Genomic DNA, 19,119 nt, shown 5'->3' with positions numbered 1-19,119 from the left:
TCTACCCTGGGAACTCCTCCCCAGCATCCCTGGCATATTATCTCACTTGGGTGTGGACACCTCTAATCATTGCCTTTACTTGCTGCAGGAGTCGGAGCCAGTATTTTTTTTAAAATACTTTAAGTTTTAGGGTACATGTGCACAACGTGCAGGTTTGTTACATATGTATACACGTGCCATGTTGGTGTGCTGCACCCATTAATTCATCATTTAACATTAGGTATATCTCCTAATGCTATCCCTCCCCCCTCCCCCCACCCCACAACAGTCCCCGGTGTATGATGTTCCCCTTCCTGTGTCCATGTGTTCTCATTGTTCAGTTCCCACCTATGAATGAGAACATGCGGTGTTTGGTTTTTTGTCCTCGTGATAGTTTGCTGAGAATGATGGTTTCCAGTCTTGACATGGTCCTCCTAGGCACTGCTTCACTTCCACCTGCAAAAGCAGGTGTTCTGGCACCTTAACGAGGCAGACCTCGGCCTTTCCTGCTGCTTCTGGGTGTCACTGCTCCCATGCAGACTCAGGGATGGGGCACAGCATATGTAGGGCCTCCTTCAAACTACAGGGCATGGAGCAAGGGGGCAGTACCATTCCAAGCATATTTCCTAGGAGTAGCAGCTTTCCAAAGTTTTTCACAGGTGTTATATCGACATACTTATAGTAAAGACAAGGAGGAAAAGGAAGCAACATGGAATGGGTGAACAAAATATCAACGATCATTTTCTAACATTTATTTTGACTTAATTACAGAAAGAGAGAAAAGCTTCAAAAATAGAAAGGAAAAAACGACCCATAAACCCTCTGTACGGATTCTTTAAATCTTAATGTTTTATCACCTTTATTTTATCAATCTCTTTCTCAATATGTATATATTTATATTATATGTTGTCTGTCCTGTTTGAGCATAAGTTGCAGCCATTTAGGTGACTTTGACAGGAAGAGAGTTTTTAAAAATATGCTTCAAGAGAAAGAAGAGAAAATCATAGATATTAAATAAATCTTTTAAAAGACAATTTTGTCTTAAGGCAATTGTGAATAATAATGTTTTTGTCTTTGACACCAAATAAATCATTTCAGTTTAAAAAAATCACTGGTCAGATACTGAGACAAGTGAAGGGACAGCCGAAGGGTGACTGCTTCCCCCAACCATCCCCCGATGGCCCAGCCCTTCCCCCGACACTGGTTCCATCTATGCCCCCGCTCCATCCATTGAGGAGCTTCATCCAACTCCAAAGACATTTGAGGAACACACTGGTGCTTCTTCCAAAAGTGCCATTAACACAGGTGACTTCAGGTGGGCCCCTATTTCCTAACTCCACAAAACCACAGGGCAAGTTTCTTGGTCCCCCAAGGCACTCCTTCCTGCCTAAATTCTACTCCTAATTATCATCTTATATATATATGTGATGGGGTTCAGGGCATGCCACCCCAAAAGATTACTGTAGAAGACCAGAATATGTCACCCTAAATATGCCTCTGTGGCACAAGGATTATTTTGAGCTGGTTATTTTGGAAAACTGCCGACACAGGAGTAGCTCTGAAAAGTTGCCCTATTTTTATAAGAGAAATTTACATCTATAAGGAAAGTCTGCATTTGTTAGGGTGTCTTTCTGTCTCTGTGCCAGGAAGAGAAATACAGCTAAATCATTAGAGATGCATAATCAACGGAGAAGGCATCAATTTACCTCTGCAAAACAAGCCTTCATTTTACAGTGCTTTTGCTGGCCATCTATCTCATCTTCACCGGGTCTTTCCCCACACTCTTCTTTCCTTGTTTCAGCAAATGATGGTATTTCAGCCTGAAGTCTAAGACACCTCTTTGAGATCTACTCCAAAAATGTGCTCATTTTTCTGGGTTATCTCCCATGTATACATGTTATTAAACTGCTGTTTGTTTTTCTGTTATTGATCTGTCTTTTGTAACAGAGAGTCCCAGCCAAGAACTATACAGGGTAGACAGAAAATTATTTTTCCTCTCCTAAATACATCTTGGTTTTCACCAAAGCAGTACTGCCCAAGTTAATGAACATCTCATTGGCCAGACAGGACTCTAAGTGGTTTTGACTACATCCAAAAATGAAATCCATCTACAAGGAAGAATATTTGTCACAGTTGAGCTATTCACTAAAATGGGCCACCAGGCCTGAGGTTAACCCAAAGAGGAGCATCAAAGAGCCTTGGAGCAATGGAGCAGCACTGGAACACAAAGAAAGCAACTGTAGTTCTTTATCTCAGCGGCAACAATCTGGCAAAAATATCTATTACCTCTGGCACCTGCACCGCCCATGCTGCCCTGTGCTCTCCGAACCAGTTGATTCAACAGGTGGTTTTTTTGTTTGTTTTTGTTTTTGTTACCATTTTGTGAGGCATTCTATACCTACCCATAAATTACATTGTGGTTGAAGTTAGTCAGAGTTTCTTCACTTTTTTGTTTTGTTTTACTTGCATCCAAAGAACCATAAACTACGACACATGATTAAACTATGCACCTTTGCCTTTCAGTATTCTTTGTTCTGTCTCTACAGCTATTCCAGTTTTCTATGTTCCATCTCCACAGCTTCTCCACAGGGCTTCTTAAAGACAGAACCATAACTTTTCATCTTCTCACTCTGCTTCCATTGACATAGTGCAGAATAAATGTTCCTCCACCAAGACTGTCTGACTAAGTGCTAATTGGTAAAAGATTAAATAGCCCTGAACTAGACTTACTCGACTTTCTCCTAATTTTTAAAACTGGATATTGCTTTTATATCAATCTATTGAAAAGAGTCCAGTTTCAAATTCCTCTAGTTTCTATAAGCCATAAAACAATTTCATGAAATGGTATTCAAAATCTACGTGTCTCCAGTCTCAGATCTGTCAGCAGCTCTGATGCATTAAATAACTGGAAAGTCAACCACGATCCTGGATTTCCTAGGTTGTTTTCAAACCAAGAACTTTACTGGTGCCAAGACTAGCAGGAGTTCCTGAACTGGCCAACATTCCTTGAATTTCCTTTGAGAGGTGAAAAAAAAATAAAAGGGTAGCTTAAAATGCATTATATAAGAAAGAAAGGTATGAGCAAGTTAAGGGGAAACTACAAAGGAAGCGGGCCAAGTCCCAAAATAAAAGGCAGGAATAGAAGACTAAAAATAACACACAGGGAAGTGTGCCACATCTGTAGGGGTCCCTTGCATTCTCCTGAAGCATTGTGCCTTTTTTTTTCTCAAGAGCATGCTAATAATTGTGTGGAGATTTAAATAGAACGCTACTATTTGTTCTTTAAAAATAGTCACTTCTTTTGTAGGATTGTGAGAGTTTCAGATGATATTAATTGAATTTCACTCATTGCAATTTTCTTTCTATGGATATCTTCAAGTTTGCTAAGAAGTTAGTAGATTTTCTTCAATCTTTTTATCTAGTCTTCTTGAATAGAAAATGTAAAATATTTTAAATATTTCAGTCTTGTGGCAAATTATTGGACACTTAAAATACAAAAAAAATGAGGTTGGCTTTTATAATAACACAAATTATCTGCCATCTATTGGAAAGCTTACGATATGGCAGACACAGTGTTAGAATTCACTGGCATATCTAAAACATGTGCAAAGATTCTTACAACTTTGCACATGAGCCATTACCCACACTTCACACACAACACACTGAGAGGCATCGTGGTTGAATAACCCATCTGAGGCCAATAGCTACTGAGTAGCGTAGTGGGTGAATCCTGCCTCCCTCTGACTCAAAAACGCTAGAGTCCTTGTCCTTCCACAGTACTTTAAGATGATCAAAAATATTTTTTAAATAGGCTAATTATGTATAGTTAGCTCAGAGCCATCAGTAGGATATCTGTTGCTCTCTAAGTCTGTTTTGCTTACTTTGGAAAACTTACAATTGGATTTACATTTAAATTCCACACATCTCATAACTAACATAGGTACCATTCCTCCTGGGTATAAGGTTCATCTTCCACCACCCAATCAACTATTCGATTATTATGACAATTATTTTTCTCCCTTAGGAGAAATATGTTACGATAGATTTTAAGAAAATGGGAACCTCATATAGTGGGAACTGTCTAGGAGAGGTCATTCACGATGTGTGTTTAATAATTGCTTCCAAGTTGTTAATTCCTGTTTTCTCTAGACACAACAGAAACAGGAAATATTTACCAACTTCACAGGTGTCAGGAAATACTTTTAAAACCCTGGTAGCCTGGGTCGCCCACTGAAGCAGATAGCTTTTCTGCGCATAGGTGCAGAAGGTACATTGTAATTTAAAATGTGTACTTTGGTCCAGATAATCTAAGGATTCGCAGGCATTGCTTCTGTTGAACCAAGGATATTTTCCAGAAGAGAATTGCAATGTATGCTCATGTGCTTTGTAGCCTTTCTAGCATTTACTAGAAAACTAGAATTCTCTACATTTGCTTAATTTGAAATTCTATTTCCATATCTAACAATGTGCCAAGATGAAAAAATACGTCTCAAAACTACTGAAATATAGGATCATGTTCTTAAGTCACGTTTTGTGTAGTAAGCCACTGACTTGTTTTGACGTTGCAATCTACATTTTCAAAAACTGGACAGAGCTCCATTTTTTCCTAATTATAAAAGTAACTGCAAAAATTTCAGAAAACAGCTAAAAATATAAAGAATAAAATAAGTGTCACTGATAACACATGGATTTATAGCCATTTAAATATTTTTTCACAAAAATAAGACTATTCATATGGCATTGTAACTTACCTTTTTTTGCTTAATATACAGTAGAAGTGCTTTTAGGCAAACTTCACTTAATCATCTCACTGTAATCACCAACCTTGTCCATTCTCTCCCCCAAAACACAAAAGTATCAACATGGAGTGCACTGATGGACCAGGCTGGCAGCACCCCCCAACCCCGCCCCACCTGGGATGTACCTGTTACTTGCACTACCACTGTTGAATTGAAAATATACCAAGAGATCAACTTTTTTTAGCTCCCACATATGAATCAGAACATGTGATATCTGTCTTTCTGTTCCTGACTTATTTCACTTAATATAGTGTCCTCCAGTTCCATCCATGTCGATGTTAATGACAGAATTCATTCTTTGTATAGCTGAGTGGTATTCCATTATATATATATATATGGATAATATATGCATATATATTATATATTATATATGTATGATATATATACACACCATGATCTACACCATGATATACCATGATATATATCATCATATATATCATGATATGTATCATTATATATACTATGTATACACATTATATATCACATTTTATTTATCCATTCATTCATTGATGGACACTTAGGTTAATTCCATATCTTTGCTATTGTGAACAGTGCTGTAACAAACATTGGGATGCAGGTATCCCTTTGATATATTTTCCTTTGATTTCCTTTCCTTTGGATAAATAAATACCCAGTAGTGGGATTGCTGGATCATATGGTAGTTCTATTTTCAGTTTTTTGAGAAATGTCCATGCTGTTTTCTGTAATGGGCATACAAATTTATATTCCTACCAACAGCTTATAAATTATATTAAGTGAAATAAACCAGGCACATAAAGAAAAATATTGCATGTTCTGACTCACAAGTGGGAGCAAAAAAAAAAAAAAGTTGATCTCATGGAAGTAGACAGTAGAATGAGAGACGGAGAATGGTTGGGAGCAAGTGGTAGGGACAAAGAGTGAGGTCAGTTAATGGGTACAAACATAGAGTTAGGCAGAATAAATAAGCCCTAATGTTGGATAGCAGAGTAGGGTGACGGCAGTTAACAATAATGTATTGTATATTTCAAAATAGCTAGAAGAGAGGATTTGAAATGTTCCCAACATACAAATATGATAAACACTCAGGATGATGAATACCCTAAATACTCTGACTCGATCATTACACTTTCTATGCATGTAGCAAATATCACATGCACCCAACACTCAAGATCATGAATACCCTAAATTCCCTGACTTTATTATTGCACTTCCTACTCATGTAGCAAAATATCACATGCACCTCATAAAAATGTACAAATACTATGTATCCATTAAAAAAATTTTAAAAGCATACTGAGTCTGCTGCATTTGTTCTCAAACCTGTTTGTGCAGTTATCAGTATTATATAACTTAGTTAAATATTACATACATCAGTAAGCTAGCAATGCAAGAGAATTGTTATTTCCATGAATATTAAGGTGAATGTTTTAGGGAAATCTGATAAAAATATTACTTTAAAAAACAGCTGCTCTCAAATTACGGAGAGGGGAGTCATGAAAATCTAGGAGTCCACACTCTGATTGTGGTATAGTCAAGAAAGATGATGTGCACTCCTTCTGGCAGCCACACTACCTGACCAATGACCAGAACTCAGTATATGGTCTCTCTCTGCTTTGGAATTAACACATTGTACATCATCAATCATGATATATGTACCTCATCATTTTCAATATCTAAATTATATTCAATTATTGGCTATACTGTCTTTTTTTTAACCAATGCTGTATCAATGACCTTTTCAGATTATTTGCCAATAGCAATTTTCCAATACTATAAAAATGTTGTAACTTTTATTTTATATACACTTATGCACACTTTAACAAAGTATTTCCTTAGAATAAAATCATGGAAGTGGAATTTCTACACAAAAGAATGTATACTTTTTGGGCTGAGTGTAGTGGCTCATGCCTGTAATCCCAGCCCTTTGAAAAACCGAGACGGGCAGATCACTGGAGATCAGCAGTTCAAGACCAGCCTGACCAACATGGCAAAACCCCATCTCTATAAAAATACAAAAATTAGCCAGACATGGTGTCACATTCCTGTATTCCCAGCTACTTGGGAGGCTGAGGCACGAGAATCGCTTGAACCCAGGAGACGGAGGTTGCAGTGAGCCAAGATCGTGCCACTGCACTCCAGCCTGGGTGATGGAGTGTGACTCTGTCTCAAAAAAAAAAAAAAAAAGAATGTATACTTTTTAAAACCTACATATATATGTATATTTTAAGATATAGAATACATAAACTAAAAATGTTTAGTATTTTCATTTTTAAAAATTAAATGGCTAAATGTGGGACGATGTTAATTAGTAGAATTTTCACCACCATGCACAAGATTTTATCACTGAATTTATTTGGATCTAGGTGTTTCATCTGTAAAATAAAAGGTTTAGACTAGATTGCCTTGAGGCCTCCTTCTGGAGTCCAATAAGACATTGCCATGCATGCCTATATTCTCTCAGGGGCTGGGAAGTGTATAAATGCATCTATTTTGTGAGTGTTATGTCTCAAAAGTCAATATAAGTGGAATTTTATAAACCAATTCAAGTAAGCAAACCAAACTATATCATCACTTACAGAAAGTCTCTATCTTCATTTCTGACTGATGGTCCTGACCTTAGAATGGTGTCTTTCTAACCATGGGGGTGGGGCTTTGGGGTGAACAGAAAGAAACTCCCTTTGTAACTCCATTTTCTCTCTAATTGCAAACTAAACCTTTGTCCTTCCCAGACAACCTTCTGAAAAAGTGCTCACTTCCCATGCAGCATTCACACCCTTGTCTGGCTTTCACCCAATCTCCCCATGGACACTGCTCCACTGTGGTCACAAGGGACTACCTAAGGACTCTGGTTCTGCCTTTTCTTTCCATGACACATGACACCATTCACTCTTCTTGAATGTCTTTTTTTCTATGAGACTATATTACTTCATTACTTCCCAAGTCTCTGGTTCTTCTACTTCCATCCTCCTTTTGTGTTCTTCCTCTATTTGTCCTCACAAAGTTCCCACAGTTTAGCTTAAAGTTTCTCTGACTTCTCAGCAGCTTAAACAGTTAAGAATCTTCAAACAGGCCAGACATAGTGGTTCATGCCTGCAATCCCAGTGATTTGGGAGATCGAGGCAAGAGGATCATTTGAAGCCAAGCATTCAAGACTAGCCTGGGCAACATAATAAGACCCCGTCTCTATAAAAAAAATTTTTTTTAATCAGCTGAGTGTGGTGGTGTGTGCCTGTAGTCCTATCTACTCAGGAGGCTGACGGGGAAGGATCACTTGAACTCAGGAGTTTGAAGTTAGCATGAGCTATTATTGTGCCACTGTACTCCAGCCTGGGCAACAGAGCAAGACCCTGCCTCCTCCTCTAAAATAAGAGTTTTCAAAAAAATTAAGTATACCAGCTAGTTATGATACATTGCAATGCATTCCTTCATAAGGCCAACAATGATTAGTTTTGATCACCCCTTAGTTTATCTCCTTTCTAGACAAATCTAGATTTTCTTATATCTCAAAATATAAATCCCTAGACCAGCAGCATCTGCACCACCTGAGAACTTGTTAAAATGGGAAATGCTTGGACCCCACCTCAAACCTACTGAATCAGCAATATGTGTTTCAGCAGGGCTTTCAGGTGATTCTGATGCATGCTAAAGTTTGAGAACCACCACCCTATGTCAGACACCCTTTTAATGCTAGCTCTCAGTTTAATGACTAGGATAACTGATGGGAAATCAGAAATAATCACTTCTCCCTCTAAATTTCTGTATGGTGTTGAATGACATCTATAGATTCGTTACTCCTAGGGAGACCAGGATGAAAGAGGGAATAAAATGCAGGATGCAAAGTCAGTCCTCCCAAATTGCCTTTCACAGGAAATGACAACCTGGTCTGACTATGAGAATTACCTTACTGTTTTTGCTACCACTGGTGATATCCCCAGTGCCTGAGGGAGAAGCACTTCCTGTCTTTGTTGTCTTGAACAGCCCTATTTGTCCGATTCACTAACTGTGTAGGCCCCCAACATTTGCAATCACCTCACAACCCAACAGGATGGATAAGTAGTTGGGCAGACGGGGATCTGACAGGTGAAAGGGAAGGAAAGGCTGTCTTCTTCTTGAGCAGCTGCTGCTCTGGTGAAGACACAGGGCCTGTTACAAGCTTTATTTATTAATTCCTTCACCCATCCATCCTTTTATTCATTCACTCATCCATCCATCCCTTCATTCATTCATCCATCCTTCCACCAACCATCCCTTCAGTCATCCATTCATCCAATAGCCATCCATCCCTCTTCCCATCCATCTTCCCTACCTTCATCTATCTACCTATCCACCCATTCATTCATCCAATCATCCATTCATTCCAGAAATATTTATTATGCCTCAGCTTAGTTTCTCTCCAATATCAAATGAGATTAGGCCCATTGATCTATGGAATTTTCTTGTTTCCCAAGTGTTTTCTGGAATGGTACATTGAAGTGTGGGAAGAAAATTTCAAAACTTCTATTTATATCTCTTATCTCTTCATTTTAAAAATGTCTAGTTGGAGTGTATGTTTTATAATGAACGCAATATATTAATACGATAGAGTGTATATAGTTTGAAATTACATGCTCAAAAAAATTTTGCACTAGCAAAGTGTGCAGTCAGGGGTGTACAGACCCAAAGATTTTGGAGACCATGGCTATGAAGATTAGTGGTAAGACTACAGAGCAATTTGGGATAGACAGGTACTAGCTTTTGGGGTGAAAACCATGAAGAGCCCCCAGTACCATAAAGCTGGGCAGCTAGAAAACATGCCTGCCACTCAGAGCAAATGGGCCCACTTTCATCTGATTTTATTGCCCATGATTGCACAGGTGGTTACTGCAGCACCAGAAACAGAGGCCAGTCCTGCTCCAGTCTAGCTCTTTTTCCACACTTCCTCAAAGAAGCATTTGGACTGTGGCCCGGGGTTCAAACCAAGAGGGTAGTTCTTTAAATAACCTCACTCCCTACCAGAGTAGCCTCAAACTTTCTTGCCCATAGGTGAAAATAGAGATTTTCAGTTAATAAAAATGTAAATATCTGACATTCATGTAACTTTGTATCTCATTCACACCCAATTTCTATCATCTTACAAAATATATTAATTCGAGCAAACAGAATTTTTTCTTATGTAGACTTTTTTTTAGCATTTTTATCAATTCACCTAAAATGTTTCCATAATTTGCCCACAAGGCAGAATGAACATAGACTGTTCTTGAATACGATACTCAAGCTTCAAAGCTATAAAATACTCTCTTCTTTCATAGGTACTGAAAGGTTTGTCTTTGGCTATGTTTTCTAAAAGCAACCCCCTTCAAAAATATTAGAAAATAAATGAAAATAAAATGCTACTATTAATTATGAATGAGAAACTTAAACTGATAAAAGTAAAAATTGTTCGACATTTTTAGAGCTGTAATCTTCAGTAAAACAGCTAACAACTGATTGAGATTGAATTATAATGGGTTTCCCCACAGAACATGGAAGAGTGCAAAGGAGTACTCAGTAGCTGTTTAACGGCAAAGTTTCTACCATTGAAAATGTCAAAATCCAGGAAGAGAACACAAAACAAAGAAGAAAAAATGCTCTAAGTCTAGGACCTCAAGAGCCATACAGGTAGCAAAATAGAAATGGTTATTTCAAGCCTTAGCTCTGCATCTAACTAATGATGCCAACAGAAGTGTTTACCTTTTGTTGTTGTTTTGCAGAATGAGTTAATATATTGGGACCTACTTTTAGGAAACTCTAAAAAATCAGTAGACCAAAAATGTGAGGCAGAGAAGCAAATATCCTGACCCCCTGTTTTGATAGAAGAGGCTTATCCAGAGCAGAAAATTCTGTTGAAGAGCTTGTCCTTTAATATGAATGAGAGTTCTTATTTATTGAATGAATTGTTAAAATAACATTTAGCAATTTAACAAAATCACAAATCAACACAGAGAAGCTGTATCTTGTTCTTTTTTATTGAACAATAATAAACGTGTCCTTTTAAAACAAAACCTAACAGCTTATGCAGCTTTACATTCAAAGGCCTTCCCACACACATTCACAACTCTGTTGGCCAACTTCAAGAATAAAATACAGGCGAATACTGAAATAATTCTTAAATAAGTTCTTCACTTCAAATAAAATACTTCTGAGTTATTTCCTAACAACATCTAGTACAACAGTCCTGTTTGTGCTAAGATTCTTTCAAATATACTCCTAATTCCACTTATCAACCAAGTTTAAAAGAAAAGAATATGAAAATAAACTATATTTTAAAGTTGACATGTTTTCTGCTGAAAATTGATTCTTCTTTTACAAACCTCCTAAAAACTTATTTTCTACCTTAAATTGAAAATTCACCTAAGTCACAACACTTATGTTTAAATAAGGACCCTCTGTTGCTCATTTTTTGACATTTTTGAAATCCAGAGTGACTCTGTTTTTCTTATGCTTATTAAGGTTATTATTACTATAATTACAGATAATAAATTTATCATGCCTCAGATGTTTGAAAACCTTGTAGAGTCATAGCTTTATTCTAACCATTTTCAACAAATAATACTAGATTTCTTTCCTCAAGAGGATGATAAATATGGGTAGGGAGGATGACTTGCACTAACACATTTATTTATAAAAATATATAAATATTTACCTTCATACACACACAAACCACCAGTGGGTAAAATACTTCTCAGATTTATCTCTGAAGTGGCATACGTTAAAGCTATTTATGGAAGTGTATGTATTTCCTCTGCCCCAGAACCGTCCTTCAGATACAGGTAACCCGGGAACTACATCAGCAGCCTTTTGAAATTGCTCTCAGTTCAAAGCTGTTTGTTACTCAAATTTCCATAATCTTCAAACATCTTACTTCCTTCAGGGGTTTTCTGGTTGTTCTATTTTGACTTTTCCCAAAGCCAAAAAAAAAAAAAAAAAAGCACAATTAAATTCTAGAGAAGCTACCAACCAAGGAAGGGCTAAATATTTTATTTCCCACTCCCACCCCCTCCCCATCTTCTCCTGCTCTTAAGTCTTCATTCCGTATCCCAACATTAATGTACATCAAAGTCAAAGAACTAATTTGACTCACTGCGGTCTTCAGCTTTGCCTAGCTCCCTCTTTGGTTGACCTGTCTCCATGTAAGATTACCTAAATTGCATTTTTAGTTATTCAGTGTTACTATACACACACATTTAACAAATCTATATGCATTCAAATATTTAACAAATACATACAAGTGTTCAGTCATATGGATGTTATGGATTGTAAGTAGCCTACTTTTTGTTTTCTGGATCCACCATGCATCACATTTGGTCTTCAAAAATTACATGTCCTTATGCTATAATCTAGAAAGTTCCTAAAATGTTGGCTGTGTGTTGAACAATCACGAAAATAGAGCCTTCTCTCAGAAATCGCAGCCGGGATCAGCGTGGATTTAACCATTTCCTCATTACGGGAGACCCAGCAGCATTCTCTTTCACAACTTCTTCTCTCACAATATTGCCATCTCCAGATGCCATGTCATGCTCTGAAAGTAGACGGAATACAAATCTTGTCCAAACATCTATAGCTCAAAGACAACACAGTTTTGCTTTATTTTTGTTTTACATGGAATTTACAATGAAATCTTTAATCAATTTAAGATTCCATGCTAACTGTATTCACTGCTCTATATCAGTGAGCACCTCTATATACAATAGCACCCCTTGAATTACTTATCTTTGTATACCTATCGTCACCTGACATTATCTTCTACATGCATTTGCCTTTTTTTCCTGTGTATTATTTCACTCCACCACTAGAATTCCAGTTTCACAAAGGTAGGGACTTTATTTTGCTCACTGCTATATCTCCAGCACTTAGGACAGTGCTTGCCACATAGTAGGCACTTAATAAATACTTATGGAATAGGCAAATGTTGTACAAACAGGTCTCAAGTTAGATTCTTACACTAACTGGTATGAAAGACAGATTAACTTTTGCTGCATCCAGAAGGCAAAAGGCAGACCAATGGGTAGAACGTTCATAAAGACACTTCTCACTCTACATATGAGAAAAGTTTGTAATATTTGAAATTTGCTAAAATGAAATTTTCTACTTCAAGGAGTAGTGAGGTGTGCTTGTTTTGGCAGTGCACATTCTGATATGGAATGCTTTAAGAAGATTAGCGTGGCCCAGCAGACAAATGTGTCTAAGTCCATGAAACATTCCAGATCTTACTCCCCCAAGACCCTCCTACACAAAAACTTACTTGTGAATTCCCAACTTGGGAAGCTCACTGCCAAAAAAAAGAACACCAAGTGGAACACTGTGGACAGGAAGCACATTTGACAAGAGTGCTGTAGCCAGCAGGTGGAAAGTTGGAGAAGACAAGCTCGTGCTCTGGGGGTCCTAGTGCTGGTGAAGCTTGCAGCCATTTAGCCTGCTCTCAAAGGCTGGTCCCAAACCGGTTTGTGCAGAGGTGATGTGAAGCCTGTGTCAGGAGTGAAGCCCAAGCCCTCTCCTGTAAACTCCAGTGCATGAACCTGGAAGTCTCATGTAGTCTCAAAGACACATGTAGACTACAAAGACCCCTAGGCAGCCTCTCCAAGAGGTCCTTAGGGTTTTCTGCTCTCCATCCTGAACCTGACTAAGGTTTACCAAGATCACACTAAAAATCATCTTTTGCTGGTTGCACCTTTAGCTAATGAAAGGAAATACCCTAGGTCAGAAAAGAGAGAAACTGACTGCTTTTTTCAAATATTTCTGATAAGAATCTCAATGCCTAACTTTGATGTGGAAATATTTTTGTGTAACCTATAATGTAAGTATTGTTATGGGCATCACCATACTTAAAACTAATAATTCACTTAAAAGCACGATATTTCCGCTTCATTTTAATGTGTTTAGTTGACCCATACGTAAGAAGGAGGTAAAATTAGAAAACAAGCACCTTTGCCAAATAGTTTATATTTTATTAACTCGAAATGCAAAAGACCAAAAACAAAAACTAAGTAAAATGGACTTGAATTGTTATTTATAGCTGTGGCGGGAAAAAGTATATCATTTGTTGATACTAGCCATCTCTGTGACTATATGTTGGGCTTATTATTTATTTATTTTTTATAATTTTAAATACAGTTTTTAATTGACAAATAATAATTGTATATATTTAGGGTACAATATGATACTTTGATATATATCTCCACTGTGGAATGATGAACTCAAACTAAGTAGCATATCCATCACCTCATATACTTATTTTTTTGTGATGGGAACATTTAAAATTTATTATTTTACCAATTTTGAAATATATAAGAATTATTAATTACAATCGCCATTCTGTGCAATGGAGGCCTAAGCTTTAGTGATGCATGTTGCTTTAAATGAGCTACTTTCAGTTTAATGGAACTCTCCTGTACTGGCCAGCTATTCAACAAAACAAACAAATATGTACATAGCACCATCTCATAGGTTGTGTATTCCTCACATTCTAACACCTGTATAAGAAATACACACGGGCTAACAAGCAACACGTATTACTACAGTTTCATTCATTTCCAAAATTTCAATCACATACTATTTCTTATCCTCTCCAAAATCCATAAAAACACACACTTGGAATTATTCCACTTAAATGCTTTCATTTGGTTAAAAAAAAGAAACGTTCTATATTTTCTATCTTGACTCTTAAAGCTTATCCAATAAATTCCTCACAGTACTTTTTCTATGTGAAGTTGGGAGATAAATAGTTTTGTCTAGTAAATATATAACAGATCACTGAAGAATTTAAAGAACTCTGTATATCTCAGTTGGTTATTTTTTATTACAGATTTTTGGTAATCAATCATATTTATCCTCCTATAAATCATATTTAAACCAGGTAAACTTTATGAGAAATTATATGTAAACCTCAAAATTATTGATGGGCTCTTTTCAGAAAACAGCAACAGCAACCAAACTCAGCTACCACCCACCGTTCCCCTGTGTAAAGCAAAGGAAATAAAATCATTCCAATCCACATCTTATTCTACTCACAGATATTTTCTAAGTTATTCGCACTGAAATGAGACTATTCTTCCAATGCTTATACCAGAATCAGTGCTTACCTGTGAGAGAAACAAATCTGTTGGAAGACTTGGTTACTGAATATTGGAAGAAGGGGAATTTCAGGCATTTTCCCGTCCCCCTGTCACAGATGCCCGACTGGCAGTTGCAGGTCTCTCTGCAATCCATCCCGAAGGTGCCGTAGGGACAGTCTGGGGACAAAGGAAAGGTTGGAGAGGACGCTGCTTGTTGTAAATACGTCTCCATCCTAACAGCCCTGGGTGCATAGCCTTCCGATTTGAACCAACCTCATGAATCTTGACTGTAAAGTAAAATCCAATTCTCCAAACCCAGGATTTGAAAGTCGAAACTTTGAGTCATAAATATGAAATCACACATTAAGAACAGATAATGGATGCCTCAGGCTTAGTGTTGTGATGTAAAGTTAAGTTGAAGACAGCTACACACAGCCAGTCTCCTTGGACCAGTCTTCATTCTGGTGATGTTCTGCTTAGATACCAATAAATTCTCACAGATGACCTCTGTAACAGCTCAGCAAAGGTGGGAAATTGAACAGACATATATGCATCAGCTCCTCAAAGAGTTTTTAAAATGTGATGTTATCTTTGAATCTACTGTATTCGCAGATAATTTACTATTTTAAGTGTATAGGAAAGAGTTTCAAACTAACCAGGGAGAGAGCTATCATCCTAGCTCACCATGAAGCAATCAATCTTCCATCTGCTCCAACCCTTATCAAGTTCCTTATTTGTCGAAACGGCATGTCATACAACTTGCCTGACTCCCTCAGTAGTTAAGAGGACTCCCTAGTAAAATCCTCTGCAAGGCTAACATGCAAGATGCTAAATGAGCAAGAAAGCTCAGGGCTTATACACCCTGAGGGTTTGTACACCTACCAAGAACTAGAAGCTTTTAGAGCTCCAGTGCTTACACTTATGCCAAAACATCCTACATTGAAATAAAGAGGACAAAGTCATTTATTTAAAATGCATAAAATTATTTAAAATGCTGTTTTTAGGATAAACAGCATCTCAGTAGACTAACCAACCTTTAAAAGCCAGCAGAATAGATATAGAATATTCTCTTGTTGTGAAAATACCTTGTAAATGTACAATCACAGGTGGGTAAAGAACAAATTGTGAGCCATCTGAGTCTCTAGCAGTCTAATACTCCACTGACTGACCAAGTAGATCATCAATGAGCTATCTTTTTTTAAAGAGATCTATGAGTGCTCTTTTCAATATGGTTCAGATCACAGAGGAACCTGGTTTTGAACACTGTTCTCTTTGCTGGGAAGAAGAGATCTTAAAAAGGGATCCTGAAAAGCCCTCTTCCAGAAAAGCACACAGGATTAGGATTTGACTGTGCCTGCAGTGATATTGAAAACTAAAACTTTAGCCAAATTCCCAGAGATACTTCTAGCGTATCCCCTGATGTACTGAACAGTGCTGGGCAGATAGTAAGTGTTCATTAAATATGTGTTGGCTGCTGATTGTTAATCTGGGCAAGATGTTCACAGACATCTGAATATTTAGAAGACATTTGGATACGCAGCTGAAGTTTACAGTTTTCATGTGGATGTTCTTTTAAAAAGCTGAAGAAGGGAGATGATTGCAAAATGTATTATCTCTATCTCGAGTTGCTAAGGCTCACAAAGTCTCCTATTTCCAGCAGAGAGAAAAATGCTTAAAACTAGATTCATCAGCAACCTGAAGAAAGCCAAAAGAAGCAATCTTAAAGATCTTTTTAGTATCTTGATCATTCAGTAGAATACTACAGTGCTAGACTCCAGACGCCACACAGCTTGTTTCTTTGCCCATATGTAATGTACATTTACAATCACATGTACAAAGGCATATTATGCCAAGAGAAAAAGCAATCCACTGCATATACATGCTATATCATAAGTATGATTGTGTTAACCACTTCCTCCCTAATTTCCTTATGTGAAGTACTGTTTTCTTGGTCAATAAGCCCCGTAATTTACAAAATATACAGATCCTATTCAGTTGAAAGAGACATGCATATGTGTTCACCAAACAAAATATTTTCTCAATATTCTATTTCTTATTGTATATAAACAAAAATAAACTAAGCAAAAAATAAAACTCTCCTAATACTTTAAGAATTTGTTTTTTTAATTTTGTATGTCTTGCAAATTAAAAGATGATTAATTTATACATCATATGTCTAAGAAGTAGGAGAATTAATGAGATTAGCACAATACTGGATAAATATCATTCATAAAAAATGTATTAAATACATAAAACATAATAATTATTTAGAAATTTCTCGGTCCTTTTTATAATTTTGAAAGCTTCCTTGTATTATACAACTGATGGATGGGGTTATAGCATGTGTTGCTTCTTAATAATAGCTCTTCATAATAAGATCATGAGATATCTGTACGTAGAGTATTTTTAAATCATCATTCTTTTTATTCTAAACATTTTTAAAATGTTAAATATTTTAAACTAGTTACTATGTTTAAAATAAATTCTACAAATACTTAACTACATTATTTAGCTAAAATTTCAACCTGACGAAGTTTTTCTTTAAGTGTACAAGTGGTCAACCTCATTCTTTACAGACTTCCAGTTTTTATTTTTCTCTATTGTTATTTTTCCTTGTCTTAACACCATCTGCTATTTTTCCAGATGACCAAAACCTTTATAAAGTCAGATGAGGTTTGTTTTATGCTTCAGGGGACCCTCTTTGAAGAATGAGTTATTTTGTTAGATGACTTAAGCTCACTCTATTCCATAAAGTGCATTTGTGTTTATCAGAAATATTTGATCTTGAGAGTGGCCCTCCATCCTGTGGACCCTTTCAAGATCAAAGAATCACTAAATCTGGGGCTAGAAACCATCCCAAGAGGTTATCTAGTGCAGACCTTTGTAATCGCTGCCTCGCAGAGGAGAGAGCACCTAAGCCATCCTTAACAGATTACCTGTCAAGTTTCTAAAGTTTTCCAGAAAAGGAGCCAACACAATCTTCCATTGCAGTTTTCTTTTTGAGATCTCCTAAGGCAACGAGTAAAATGCCACACTTCTTTCTGTGTCTTCCTGCACACTGGTTTCAGTTGCTACTTGGAGCTATCCTTCAGTCTCTACCCATGACAATACCTGTGTGGTGCCTTGTCAAGAATCCACCTGCCTTTTCCCTCTTACTCTTGAGGAGCAAAGCCACCTCACCTCCCAAGCTGGCTAAAAGCTCTCAGCATGCCCCGGGAGGGGAGAGGTAAGGGGTCACTCTTTACCTTTGCAGATACCAAACTCTTCACCAAAAGGATCCTCCCCATTAGAAGGCTGACACCTCAGCCCCGGGCCACACTTCATGCCATCCATGCCTGAGACTGTGCGGTAGCAAGTTTCTCCCCGCCCTGCAGCGCACACTCGGCAGCAGCCACAGTCGTCGAGCACTGTCCTCTTGCAGCGCGGGCTGCTTTTGCACTCACTGCTGTCACAGTGTTGAGGGCAATCCACCGCATAATTATTGCTCCAGGCGGCCACCAGGTGTGCAGGCACGAGGAGCGTGGTCAGCAGCAAGACGCTCTTCATGTTTCCCAGCTGCCTCCGGCTCGGCTCCCCAGTCGTGGTCTTTGCTGGTGGGAAGCAGCCGTCCAAACTGGTAGCTGAGCCTCTGCCTACACGTTTATGAGTTTTATACACTGGGTTGCCCGCATGCTTTCCCGTCATCAATTTCCTCAACCCAGCAGCAGCGCTGTCCTCCTGCCAGGCTCTCTTGTTTTGGTTTATGAAATCCAGGATGAAGGCTGGATTAACACGCTGCTGCCATCCAGGAATTGAAAAGCCCAAGCTGATGTCATCTGTTATGTTTAGATGGTTGTTTTGCATGAGGACTGAAAAACTCACTCACATCCGTCTCAAGGGCTCAAGGACGTCTGTGAAGGAGGGATAAAGAAGGTTGCACACCCTCCTTCAGGACGGGAATTGTTCTGACCCTGGCATATCACTTGAGGTGTAGCTTTGTCTCAGAGCCTCTGTAGTCAGGAGGAAAATGATATCAACATGAATCATCAGGACCGAAGAAGCTTCTTCAAAAAAAATAATAAACATTTGGTATTTCCCCTCAACAAATAGCTATGAGATCATTTGAAAGAAGAAAGGGTTATATTGTGTCTTTTCAATACTTAGAAGAAAGAAAATATTTTGATAGGGATATTTTTTAAGACCCTCTCTTCCTTCCTCTCACCCCCTCCTCAAATGTTATTTCTAAAGCAATTCATGTCACATATATCTAAGTCTATTGTGGATATAGCTGTGCTTCCAGTACAATGTGG

The 19,119-nt window shown here is 37.7% G+C and overlaps 1 protein-coding gene across 1 annotated transcript; it reads right to left on the bottom strand.

The window, feature by feature from the left end:
- Positions 1–10,636: 10,636 nt before the first annotated feature.
- ESM1 (endothelial cell specific molecule 1) lies at positions 10,637–18,849 on the bottom strand. Its single transcript, XM_004058839.4, has 3 exons — positions 18,076–18,849; positions 14,858–15,007; positions 10,637–12,297 (listed from the first exon to the last, which is right to left on the bottom strand). The coding sequence occupies exons 1-3, from the start codon at positions 18,671–18,673 to the stop codon at positions 12,194–12,196; spliced, it is 852 nt and encodes a 283-aa protein (XP_004058887.3). The 5' UTR covers positions 18,674–18,849; the 3' UTR covers positions 10,637–12,193.
- Between the last annotated feature and the right edge of the window lie 270 nt (positions 18,850–19,119).

This window comes from Gorilla gorilla, chromosome 19 (assembly GCF_029281585.2).
Source record: "Gorilla gorilla gorilla isolate KB3781 chromosome 19, NHGRI_mGorGor1-v2.1_pri, whole genome shotgun sequence".
Classification (NCBI taxonomy): domain Eukaryota; kingdom Metazoa; phylum Chordata; class Mammalia; order Primates; family Hominidae; genus Gorilla; species Gorilla gorilla.
Note: the sequence above shows the minus strand (reverse complement) of the source record. Positions and strands in the feature narration are given on the sequence as shown.